The sequence below is a fragment of the Carassius auratus genome, unplaced genomic scaffold (genome assembly GCF_003368295.1).
Source record: "Carassius auratus strain Wakin unplaced genomic scaffold, ASM336829v1 scaf_tig00009580, whole genome shotgun sequence".
NCBI lineage: Eukaryota > Metazoa > Chordata > Actinopteri > Cypriniformes > Cyprinidae > Carassius > Carassius auratus.
In genome coordinates this window covers 61,573-75,413 of record NW_020524045.1, presented here as the reverse complement: position 1 = coordinate 75,413, position 13,841 = coordinate 61,573, and the positions used below count along the sequence as shown (strand labels likewise).

The following is a 13,841-nucleotide window of genomic DNA, read 5'->3' as shown; positions in this document are numbered from 1 at the left end:
GCAGATCTGAGCGCTGCTCTCGCATGCAAACCTGCGTGTCAATGCCCCGCAGTCAGAATGTGCTTTAAAGCCTTTTTAGCACAGCCTCACTTAAACTAAAGCTTAGGCTTAAATGCAATTGGGTGTCTCCTAAGGGTTTAGAGAAAGGGATGCGTGCGTGTGGATTGGCTGTTATCTTCTAGAGGAAATGAGAGATAGACGAGAAGCATATGGTCTCGTTCATGCAACAGTTTATGGGAATTTATTGTTGGCAGATTGTGTACATGTGGATATGAATGTAGTTGATTTTTGTGCTCACATATACAGAGAGGTGGTCGTGTGCATGTGGGTTTGCAACTAATCTGACCATTCTGAGGTTATCAGACAGTAACTGCGTCCAACTGACCAACTACCAGAAGCAATAATTCATTTCCAAAATCTCCTGACAGCCGATTCTGATCATATTAGTCCTACATGACTATATTCTATATTTCTCTCAGGCCTTCGGCTGCTCTCAATGCTTGTTTGACTTCTTGGACCTGAAAGGCCTCCTTTGTCGGCACAGTAATCTAACTGACCTGATAAAAGTCAGACCACTCCAAATATACCTCCATTCTCCTCGCTGACTTCCAAAAAAATAGGTAATATAAGACAGAAGACTAATTAAAGAGTCAAGTGGAAAGAAAGGGAGAGCGGGGAGAGTGAGTGACTTTCTTATTCTTTGGAAAGACACGCTTTCTATTCTAAGTTCAGCTTGTTAGAATAGCATACTACTTTTACTAATTCAACAGATTACACTATGCATTGTGCTCAACTTGACTTTCAACTTCAACATGCAACAGCAGTTCTTTCTGAATGTATGTTCAGAATAGCATATCACTATAATGTTCATCCTCTTTGCATATTGTGTGCATTGTGCTAATTTTCTGCATGCACTGCAAAAGAAGACTGAAGACAATTGCTATATGTTCAACAGACAGTGAACACGGCATGTCATACTGTATCCCACAATTCATTGCACTCTTGATCTCCCTTATCCAATATGGTGAAACAATTGCACGTAATATCAGCTGCAATTTTTTGTAAGAAAATGTGCTTGAAGAAATATTTAGGGTTCAGTACAGGTCATGCTCAACCATCAGCATTTGTGGAATAAAAGTGATTATCACATCATTTCAGTAGTTTAGCCAAAAAACATATATAGCCTCTTTCACACAGAAATTCTGGAAAATACATGGATAATGTGTCCCGGGAACATTTGATTGTGGTTCACACATCCAGTGATTTTCCGGAATCTGTGCATGCGTTCAAACACAACCCGTAAAGGCCCCATAATGACACATGATGACAGGATGTGATGTGTAGTGTATGAGTAGAAAACGCTAAGCTGCCAAGAAACGGTAAGAAGAAGAAGAAGCGAAGCAGAAGTGTTTATATTGCTTTATAAACATGGCAGCTGATCAGCTACTAGGGACATTGTTGTTTATGCATAAAGCCTCTTTTTCACAGAAATTCCGGAAAATACACAGATACCTGGACTGTTTGATTGTGGTTAATTAACACTGCCAGTGATTTTCCAGAATCTGTATGCGTTCACATGTATCCCATAAAGATCCTGTAATGACACAGTGTGACGTTCTGTTTGAGTTAAACTGGCGAACGATCTCAGCTTCAGAGCGGATAGTGAGGAGTTACCTGATCTCTGCTTCATTACAGTTTGCACATATTTTTTCGTTGCAAATGTTGATGTGCTTTCAAAACACCCAGTAAAAGAGTTGCACGATTACATGCGTCATCACTACGGCACACACTTTACGGCATTTGTTCTGGCTTTTGTTCACACAGAGCTTGTTCCAGGACTGAACCCGGCAATGTTACCAGGTCCCCGAGCCGGGATCAATCCCGGGACGTGTATGCATTCATACAGAAAGCTCTCCAGCAATTTTCTGGCAATCTTCCGGGACCAACGTGCAGTGTGAAAGGGGCTTCTATGAGCTGTTAAACAACAATTTATATCTTTGTTGCCATGACAAAGGAACATCATAAAAAGAATGATTTAAACAGATTTATAGTACACAAAAGTTTTAACCAATAAATTAACACAATTTCTTTTATAAACTGAAAAGCATCAAATTTCTGCGTTAAAAATCTCCTAACCTTCTTGTAGGGTTGGGCAATGTCTACAAATTTGGCATCGGACGATGTCTAAAATAAAACATTGCGATGGACGATGTATATACATCAACTCAGAAAACTGCACCTTGGTATCTTTACAGTACTAAAATGCGCCTGTTACGGGTAAAAATGGTACAAAGGTGCACCTTTTGAAACGTTACCGCTCCAGTGACAGATTTTTTCGGAGGGTGTACTGTATATTTAAATGTTAACCCTCATCAATATCTAGTTTACTTGCTACTACGTGCCTCAAACAAAACTCAAAGATCTGATCTTCAGTGACCAGTTCTTCCTCAAAAGCACTGATTGCATCAACACAAATTTGCTCCTGGAAGTCAATCAGATGACAGTGCAGTTTAAGTGAAGCATGCATCAGACGGCCAGCGAAGAGACCGAGCACACATGGAAACATACGACGAACAGAGCATGTGATAAGAAGCAGAGCTGTATTCATTATTCCCAGAAAAAATGATTAGTGCAGGTCAGATGTGTGCATTTTCTCTGGCATAAAGGCATGAGGTTTTCATCTAGTGCAGATCACTCCATCTCAGAATGGAGTTAATGATCAGAGACTTTCCCAGGGTTTACACTGTCGATCTGCTGCTTCATCGTGGAGAGTTTCTCAGAAGAGAATATCTGTGTCGTGTTGAGCCCAAAGCAGATGCAGGAGTGTCACACACACACACACACACACAAAGCCACAAGTTTGGCATGCAGGCAGGCAGGCATTAATTCTCTCTTGTTCATCAAGCACAAATCACAGCAAACAATGTCTAATCAATGAACAGGCCTTATTGACAAACGTCTGCAGTAAGACACGAGTGAACGAAGAACTCAAACAGAACAAACAGGAGGACAGAGCGAAACAATCATTCACCCAGTGAAATCAGGCACACCTGCGTTCTTCTCTGAGGACAAACAAACACACGTGTACACGTTTGCAAGGCTATCACTAATGGGGTGAGCGGTGAGAATGATTCTAGGGGTGGGGGACCCCACAAATTTTCCAGTAGGATTCAGTGTAGCATTTCAATGTAATTTTGCATCACAACAAAAATAACTAATTCATATTCCCTTCTCTATGTGATGCAAGTACTTTTAAAGGAACAGTGCACCCAAACAATTTAACTTCTGATATTGTTTATTCACCCTTCTTGAATATATATAATGACATCCTTGTTTAAAAGTAGTAAGCACTTTAATTCACTGATTCACAAGTACAGAACTAATAAACTGGTTGAACATACAGTATACAAATAAAACTAAGAGCTATATGTTATAAATAATTTCCAAGTAAATGAGGATAATCAACAAGAAAAAATGTCAATAGTGTAAAGTGGGTTCTATTTCTTTTCTGAGACGGTGACGTGGCCTGTCCTGCGTTTGTCCTCAGTGCTCATCAAACACTTGTTGTGTTTTCATCAGTGTGTAAGAGGGAAATGAGAGTCAGTCTGAGTCACGGATGAGTAAGGAAACACACACTACTGAAGTGGAGGGATTGCTCACAGAATACATTGCACAATCCATGAATACAGTATACTTCGGGGTGTTTTATAAAGCATTATACAGACACAAATCACATAAGTCAACAAAAATGGGTATTTTTGCACCTCAGAGTGCTTTCTTCTTGATCAGCCTTCTTGACCATATAATTCATTTAAAATCATATGAAGAATCCTATATTAGACAATTGCTGATCAATTAAGAAATATGAGTCATTATTAACTCATTTTAATGACCAATAATGTTTTACAATATAATGGTGTCCCACATTTTGTGCATGGATTACAAATAAACTCATGCTATGGAATGACTGCTTAAATTTCAACTTTGTCACCACTGACAACCCTAAAAATAGCAAACCTCTTAGAAACTAAACAGAAAATAAAGTGTTTATCTAATATAAATAATTGTTTAAATAATAAATTAAACATTTACTTTGACATCCTGAGACTGACAATGTTCTGACAGATAACCACCTATTTTAGCTGATCATTTGTTGAAAGTAAGCAACATATAGTAAGAGTGTACAGCTTTAAAATCAACTGGTTATAGAGGAATACAGTATGATGAGAACATTTTGTGTTCATACTGAAATCTCTGAATTTGGATTTGGTCTAAGCAAACTTGCAGGTATAAAAAAAAAACTGTAAACAAAAAAAACAAAATAATAATAACAACAACAAAAAATCATTAGGAAAAATATAATATCTATAGATTACTTAATATATTATAACATTTTTGGTTATGTTTTCATGTGATATGTTTTTTATTTACCTAAATAATAAATATTACACAAACTGAAAATATGCATTTGAGGGATCTCACACCCCTACATCCCCAAATCACACACACACACACGTCTGGTCAGCTATCCTTGTGGGGACTCTCCATAGGTGTAATGGTTTTTATACTGTACAGACCGTATTTTCTATCGCCCTACCCCAACCCTAACCCTAAACCTAACCCTCACAGGAAACTTTCCGCATTTTTAGATTTTCAAGAAACTTCATTCTGTGTAATTTATTAGCTTGTTTACCCGTGAGGACCTCAATTTAGGTCCCCACAGTGACACGAGTCCCCATGAGTCTGTGTGTATTCAGGTTTAAGTCCCCACCAGAATAGAAAAACAAGTACACACACACACACACACACACACACCAGTTCTGCTGTGTAATGATGCTAAAGCATTACTAATGCAGAGCTGTTTGGTGGAGGTGTTGTTTCCTCTGCATGGAGAACAAGAGAGAACGAGAAAGAAAAGAGTGATCTGTACAGAGAAGTTTAGGTAAAGAACCACTGATCGAGTTGAGGAACGAAGGCAAGAAACATCTGAGAAAGAAGCACTGACAGACAACAGCAAGAACAAACAGATTATAGATGAATGATGCTGCTCTGGAAGACTCAGGGACACACAGAAAGGAAAGAGAAAAGCAGAATCCGTGGACCAACAACTCTTTCTTTCTGCAGCCAGGCAACACTTTCCATTCCAATAAGTTAGGCTGCCTCCGTCAGGGAAAGCAAGCTGCTCGTGTGAAGCGTTCCCTGTACATATGTCAGTCCTGTGGGTTGTCATTACCTCATCATGATCTCATCGTAGCCTCCTTTGGCCGTGTATGGGTCGTCAGGTGCTGGGAGCTACTGAAAGCATGTGATTGCATGTGAACACATGCGAGGGGGTCCGGGTTTGGCTGCTAAACTTTAGGAACAGGCCCCTGCTGGTAGATACCACAACTACATATGTAAAAAAGCATAATTTTATACCGATGACAATTCAAAATGTGTCATGAGTTTTGACTAATTAAAATAAAAGCAAATAAATACAGTACAAATACAAATGCTGCTTCTACTTTGTTTACTGAAAATAAAAGAATCACCCGGGAGTCCCCATGATCTCATCGCAAGACTCTTACCTTTTGACCCCATAAATATTTGACCTTATAAAACTGTTTTATTATTATTACTATTATTGTTGTTGTATTTAATCTGCCTTTGCAATGTAAAACCAGCCATTCCAGAAATATGAGCATAAACTACTTCAAAATAGAGTTAAGATACACTGACGTTCAAAACGTTGGGGTCAGGAAAATATTAATAGATGATGAATAACAGACTGAATGGAAAGGCAGTGAATCCTATGAATGACAGACTCCAATTTCCATTTCTAAAGTTTTCTGATAAACAGTGACAAACGCCAGCCATCTTCTTCCAGTCCACACACAAACTACTGGGTAAAGCGAAGTGGAAGTATGTTTCTCAGAGATGATGCCATGGTCAGGTGAATGTTACACTTACACCAGTCTTATACAGTAAACCCTCTGTCTATATATTCCTGTCTCTCTTCATGACCTTTCTGCCAAATCACTTCCCGAACAAATATCTGCCAGTATCTCACTGCCTGAAACTGATGGGGTTTTTTGTCTCAACCACATAAAATACATACACACCTCAAACACATGTACCGTAAGAGATGAATGAGAGGAGCAGTGTTTAATGATTGAACACCAGAGCTGGTCTGAGAGAAAGAGAAAGAGAAAGAGAAAGAGAAAGAGAAAGAGAAAGAGAAAGAGAAAGAGAAAGAGAAAACGAGCATTGAGAATTCGGTTCTGTCTCTTCAGAGATTTCTGTTTTTATATTGAATCATGTTGTACCAGAGATCTGCACTCTCATAACCTTAGTGCGGTGAGAAAGAAAGAAATGAAAGAAACAAAAAAGTGACACTGTAAACAATAATACACTAAAAATAAAGCCTCTTTATGTAACATTTGCATATAGTTGTGACTGGTTACAGATCCCCGTAAGATTCGTTTTTACGAACATTGCTGACATTTTCAAATACTCAAGTACTAGTTCTGATCTGCTGTTGAAGGGAAGCGGCGATCTTCTACGATGGGCTTGATGAGACAGTGTAAAGCCAACAATCTGAAGAAGAATGATTCGGAGGAACTGGCGTTTGGTGCCACTTTATAAACGGCAGAGATCCAGCTGCCGTTCACATATTGAATGTTGCCGCCACAGCTTTTTCCCCACAGTATCTGTCACACTTCGAGAACCACTGCCTCAAAGTAGTATTATTCATACTTTAAGCACTAATACGTACCCTTTAAGGAACTCATTTGCATCCTATAGGGTTAGATAAGGCACAACGGTGTACCTTTGAAGGTACTGTCTGTCCCTGTTAACCCTTTAACTGTCACCCCGTCCCGTGTACGGGACGCCTACATTTACTTCACTATATTACAATTGAATTGAATCTAATCTTGACAAACTATATATCGTTGGAAAGGTCTAAGACTCCCAAATATTTATTACCAATGTTTTTTAATGTTAAAAAATTATGTAGGAAAAGTAATAGATTAATTTATAACAAGAGTGCACCCTCAAAAATCTAAATTATAACAGGAGTTTTAACCTTTGTTTAAAAAAAAGACTTCTCGATCACATTTTAGAAATCATCAGAAGTTATATATCCACTGAAAACTTCAAAATTCATCCTTTAAAACCCATTTTAAAATCAGACATTTCATTACCATATAAATGGTACATCAATATCATGTTACAAAATGTTTTCATTCATGAATTATAAAAATGAATCGTGCACTATAAAGTCTATGTTCAAAAATGTGAGTGACAGTTAAGGGGTTAAAACAGCTGCACCCCTAAAGTTACCATTTTTACTATTTTCTCTGACAGTGCAGAATAGTTTGAAATGCCCTTAGTCTTTTTGGATAGTCTTTGATGGTATTTTCGTCCCCCTGCCCAGATTCTCATGCATTAGTCAAAGCATGCCAACTGTTCACTCTCACAAACTCTTTGTCATGTCCGCCTGTACACACACACACACACACACACACACACACACATCACCTTCTGTCCATTCACACTGCACACATTAACCAACACTTCTTTGTGTCCAAGTCACCATTCACCGCTGACCTATATCCAGACGTAAACCAGGTGCAAAAATACGCTCCGAGTTGCTTTCAGTGTCATAAAATTCAGCTTCAGGGCAGATCTCCATCTATCCCCGGGAGAATTCCCTTTGCTGACACATACACGGCATGGGCTGCTAAAGTTACAATAAAATTGCAGTCCCCATAGGGCAAACATACTGACCCACAGGTTAATAGAATTTTAGCACAGAGACAAACACACACACACACACAACAAAAACTACAGAGTGAATAAGCTGAAGCAGAGACAGTGACAGAGGCAGAGAACTGTAGAGAAACACAGATGGGAAGAGGAAGATGAAAAGAGTGACAAAGCAGAGAAGAGGGAGACAGTGCATGACAGGCCATGAGAGCGATAGTCTGATAATGTAGTAATGAAATCAATCATCTGCATGGAGAGAAGCAGACTTATACAATCAGAAGAAAGAGCGAGAGAACTATGTTCAGAGAGGTGGAACACAGAACCATTTCAACAGAATATTCAGGTCATATTTCACCCTAAAATTAAAAGAAAAAAATGATTTGATAAAAGAACATATGAAATGCAGTTCAAAATCATAAAAAAAATTGTCCAATTATTTAGGGCAGGTTTTTTGTTTTTGTTTGTTTTTTTAAGTTGGCTGGAAAGGAAATTATTAACAGAATATTTATGCAGCATAAGAACAGAAACATTATTCAAGGTGATTTTTAGTAGCTTTTTTCAAAGTAAATTACAAAAAATAATATATATCTGTATTACTAATTATTTTATTTTAACAGTTAAAATGACACTTTCTGACTATTGTACTGTAATAAAAAAAATCTAATTAGCATAGCCATATAAAATAACAGGAATTACCAAAAGAAAATGATAATAAAATAATAATAATAATAATAATAATAATAATAATAAATAGATAAAAAGGAAGGGAAAAGTGTTTACTTATGTTATTACTGTCACAAAATATTACCAAATATGCACAAAAAGGCCTCAACAATAAGCTTCATTTACTCTACAAATAATAAATAAGAATAAATGTTAAAATGTATTAATATGTCGTTTTTTTATAAAATAAAATAAAATAAAATAAAATAAAATAAAATAAAACAAAATAAAATAAAATCCTAGATGAGCAGGAAAAATTTTGTGAGATTATCCCAGTAAATGTAAAACATCTTTTAACACTGATTAAAGTCATGATCACAGAGAGTTAACAGCCCCCATAGCGGAGACATAAAGTGGGAAGAGGAGTGCGTCTGAAGTCTCTCTCACTCTGGGGCTTTGCCGCCCTTAATTAACTGAGCTGGCATTCTCTCTCTCGCACCGTAAAGGTGAGAGCTTACTCCACTCCCAGCAAGGAGGCCTTCACAACAAAATTACACTTGGTGCACTCACATAACTAAAAGTAATAAAGACTAAAAAGGTCAGTCAACATTGTCTTACAGTGATTGGGGTAGAGGCGCATGGCATGACATTCATTTTAAGAGTCAGGTGAGATGGTGTGTGCATGATGAGATAAGAAGATAAGAAGACGAGGGTGTGAGAGAAAGACACAGGCACTCAGAAAGACATCATCCAGCTACAAATAAAGTAAAGCAATAATCTGAGTGAAATACAATCATATCATTTCAACTCGTGCCGCGTTTTACTTAAAATATAATTCTCAATTGAATTAAATACAATCCAAATAAGCAAAGGCAAATATCACATTTGCATTCTTTATTTCTTAAGTATATGGAACTAAAACACAGCTGCTTTTACAAAAAGATGGATGTATCATTGTAATGAAATGCAGATATCACTGAAATCCCACCAAAATGCAATAGCAATCACATTTGTGTCATCACGACTTTACAACACAAAAAAAAAATGGATGAAGATCCTACAGAGAGGGAATCCTTAGAGTTCACCGTTCATTGGTGTTCGAGCTTTTAACATCTCAAAACAACAAATAACAAACCAAATAGTCTTTTTTTTAACATGGCATAGTGTTCCAGAGACTCTAAATGTTCTCTCAACATAACAAACCGAGACAAGTGTTTCACTCTTCACCGCACATTTAATTGAGCTCTTTAAGTCCTTTCACAAACTGACAGTAAGTGCAGTAAATCCAGCCAATGTCAAAATATTAATTATGCAAAGAAGAAATCATTTTTGGCAAGCACCAAGGTGAATGAGTGTCATCCTGGAGAGAAATTACTGCACATTTATGTGAACGTGACCTTGTAGTAAAATAAATGGTGAATCTACAAAAATCACAACCATGTGATGTAATAAGACTCTTTGATGAATCCTTATAACGATTTCTGCATTCTTACTATAATCATGAAGTATTTATCCTACTCAATAATCTAACTGAACAGAGTGGTTGAGTTTGTGTTAACAGATTGATATCGCTCTGCAGATCTGTCATATACCTGCTTGTGATGATCTTCCACTAGTTTAATCCATCATCTTTGAAATTACAACAGGCGTAGCATAATTTGTCAGGCAAAGACTAACACACCAAACCCCTTCCCTTAACATTAATGCATATTATCTTCTTACCGTAAACTCCTTGCGTTTGCACGTAGCGATGGAATACAGAAAATAATAAAATCCAGAAAAGCTCCATCTTCAGGTGCGATCCCTCATTACCTGTGGGGAAAACCACGAAAGCACACAATCACTGCACAGGACACCACAGAACCGCATGAGCTCAGCGTTAAAATAGTGCTCCTGCAGCCATCATCATCATCATCATCATCATCAGAGATTAAAGTAGCCTAACAAAACATTATTCACCAGTTGAAGTATTTTTATCCCTGCATTGTTCCATGCATGCATGGGGGGTTAAGAACAGACAATTCATTTGCCCAAACCTTGGATTATCTGCAGATTACAGGAGCTGTGCTATTGTTTGATGGGATTGAACGCAGCAATCATGAGTTATTTCTGAAATTGGTGGGCGGTTAAGGACGATCAAATACGTGATTTATTAAATCTGACCGGAATCCAGTATCACACTGGTCAGAACAAGACAGACATGCACAAGTATTCAACTTTGCTAGAAAGCCAAGCTCTATTTTGGCACACAATAGCTGTTTTCTAGCTCTTGGAACGTTTTGAACTAGTATCAAACCAGCTACCAGCAGGTAACACCACTTTAGGCTGGTCAAACTGATTTTTCTTTTTAAAGGTAGCTGGTAAGGTAAGGCGAATGGCCATCTTTAAATGGATTTTTACAACAGAGGTCTGAAAAAATGATGATTGTTCATTTAACTTACTGGACTGTATTTGTTTCATTTAAACATCAAATAGAGAATTTAGTAACTAACATCATTTTCTGCTCTAGGATCCCAGGCAGAGCATTGACAAAAATAATTAATTACATTATTTAGCATTTTATAGATGCACAAACCACTAATATTTCACACACACACACACACACACACACACAAATATAAATTATGATTAATATTATTATTAATGAATTTCAACTAGGGTTACACATAGGTTGAACATTTCCAGTACATTACAGAAATGTTCCAGAAATTTGGGAAACTTCCTGGATTTTACATCACTACATACCTTAATTTGTAGTAAAACATCTTTAAAAAAAATACCAACGTTTATTGTGATATATTAGTCAATTGTAGCTCTCAGGTGAAGTGATTTCAGTAGTTCTTGTGTTTTGTCCTTGTTCAGTTCTATTGGTCTACTTTTCCTAAAGGAGAGTCCTCGCGCAGCGTACTACTGTTGCTATAGCAACCGCCTCAGGCAACCGCGACTCCGTTACTAATATGATAAGTTGTGAGTCTTACTTTTGTGGTCATTAAAATGCTGTTAAAACTAATGTGCACGCGTGCTTTAAGACCCCCAGCCACTTTTGACTTTTTTGAAGGTTCAACCCTTAATTAAGAGTGCTTTCCTGGAGGACCAGACCTGGCACCACCTCAGTGGCAGATCAGTTTAATGATGATGAAAGACACAGTCTGAAGTTTAAATTCATGAACACTTAAGCTTGCATCACATAAAATCACACACAAAGTTCTCTCGTGTCTAGCATGCACTATAAAAAGTGAGAATGTGCAGCAACATCTACCTAATTTTTATGTTAAAATTAAATTCCACTGATTGAATAAACCAGGTTCAGTTCAGTGAAGCGCATTTTGGATATATCTCACAAAACATATTTCTTCTGTATGCATACTTGGGTGTGGACATCGAGCGTTTAGACTGTTTCAAGCACTCCAAGCTGTTTTAAGAATAAAATATTGGCTTACCTTGCTCTGTTGGGCTTCAGCCTGTAGATCGCTGCCCTTCGAAATAATTCCTTTAGAAAAGCACGACTTTCAGCAGAACAGGGTTCCAGGTGTTTAGTTTGTTGCGTGTTCAGCAGGAGCGCACCGATGTCTCTCCATCCAGAAAATGAAGACAAAATTCCAACACATTCTTCCAGGCAACTTCAACTGATGTGCAACTCTTGAAGCGGCACGCATCCACACATCCGATCCAATCCAGATCTCTGGAAGTGACTAGACGAAACTCTTGTCCTGTGATGATCTTCTGTCTGATGTGTGCTCATCGACGGCTCTCTCAAGAGTGAGGCGGATGGAGAGGTTGCGCGTCTTTGCGCGTGAGTGTGGAGAGAGATGCGCGCACAGATTTCAGATGCGCGTCTGGATTCAGGAGAGTCTCTGCGTAAAGCTTGTCCAGCTCTGGTCTCGGTAATGAGTGGGTTTATTAGAAGGGACCGGGGTCTAAACTGTATAAACTCTAGGCTTTTTCCAATAGTATTCTGCTGGAATCTCCAGCCAATTAAAGCGGCGCGGCTGCGAACGGAGGACTCGCCCCGGATCCCGGAGGACCAATTAAATAAGAAAGAGGAAGAAAAAAAACTCACAATGTCTCTGCCACCCTCCTCTTTATTCCCCCTCTCTCCTCCTCCCGCTTTCTACTCCATCTCCCCTTCCATCAGTTTCTCGGTCTGTCGTCACTGATGGTGCGGACACTTTTTGAACTAAAGCGCGCTGATGCTCTTGACCGATAGGTGGCGTGTTTGAGCTAATTATCATTCCAGAGAGCGCTCAGCATCACCCTTGCCCTTATTCATGACGAAAAAACAAATCGTGCATCGGGTCAGGCTCAGCTATCCATGGATGCAATATATTATATCAAGACACCATGTGTGTGGTGTCAGTGTTGGCCTTCGGTTTTGTTTCGCGATGAAACGAACTAAAACATGTGTAGGTCACATTTCACCCTAGAATCAAAAGAAAAAAGATTTATAAATAAAGAATTATAAAATAAAACATTTATGAATAGATTTTGCCTAAAAATGTACAATTCATTATTTGATGGCATTTTTTCTCCAAATTCTCATTTTTGTATGCATTTTATTATTATTTTGTTATCATTATTATTATTGGTGTATTTAAATCATCATAAAAGGCAGTACAACAAGCTTCAATTGCTTCAAGTAAAATAAATGTCTTACTTTTGGGTTTTGGGGTAAAATATAAACTGAATAAAATATATCTAAATATATTTTCATTATTATGACTATATTTTTCATTATGTCATGACAATTTTTCTCTAAATCCTCAATTATCTTAACTCCCACAATTCCTTTAAATCATCATCTAAGACAGTAACAAGAGTACAATACTTTATACTAAAATAATAATAATTATAATATTTAGTTAGTTAATTTATATTACAGTAATTTTGGTCAAATAGGTTTAATTGGCATGAAAATAATGTTTAATATGCTTAAATATTTGTTTTTAAATATTAAGTAAAATATGTGGGTTTTTTTAATGGTGCATTCAGTATCTCAGAATGAACACACATTCTCATCAAACACAGTAACCTTAGAATAAATAACACCACTGACAGTAAAACACATTTTGACAGCTTACCTAAAAATGCTTTAGATCATTTTTAAACTAACTGTTTGTTTGTTTGTTTTCCCCAAGTCAAAAATAGTTCTAGCAATAACTGAAACAACCTGACTATATTAAATTACAGCAAAGAAAGTCGTTTTAAGGTTCAGATTATAAATTGAAAAATGCACGACTCTGTAGACTAAACGGCAAAAAAAAAAAAAAAAAAGTCACTGTTAAAGTGCTCAAAAAGAAGGACAGACTCGGTAGTGGCATTCTTAGTTCAGAAACACTCTCTGCCTGTCAGTCATTCTGCATGTGACGGTGTGCTGACCTCTCTAAGAGGGCAGGGTTTTGCAAGAGAGGGCGTGTCAGTTTTAAGAAATG

General features: G+C 37.5%; 1 protein-coding gene across 1 annotated transcript in view; it reads right to left on the bottom strand.

Moving 5' to 3' along the window:
• The window catches only part of LOC113072593 (MAM domain-containing glycosylphosphatidylinositol anchor protein 1-like), a gene marked incomplete at its 3' end in the record, with an annotated part of 79,243 nt that extends 67,295 nt beyond the window's left edge, over positions 1–11,948 (bottom strand). Inside the window, exons 1-2 of the mRNA XM_026245590.1 lie at positions 11,853–11,948; positions 10,135–10,224 (exon numbers count right to left, since the gene is read on the bottom strand). Coding sequence (XP_026101375.1) covers positions 10,135–10,201 — 67 coding nt within the window. The remainder of the gene's footprint in view (positions 1–10,134; positions 10,225–11,852) is intronic.
• Positions 11,949–13,841: the final 1,893 nt, after the last annotated feature.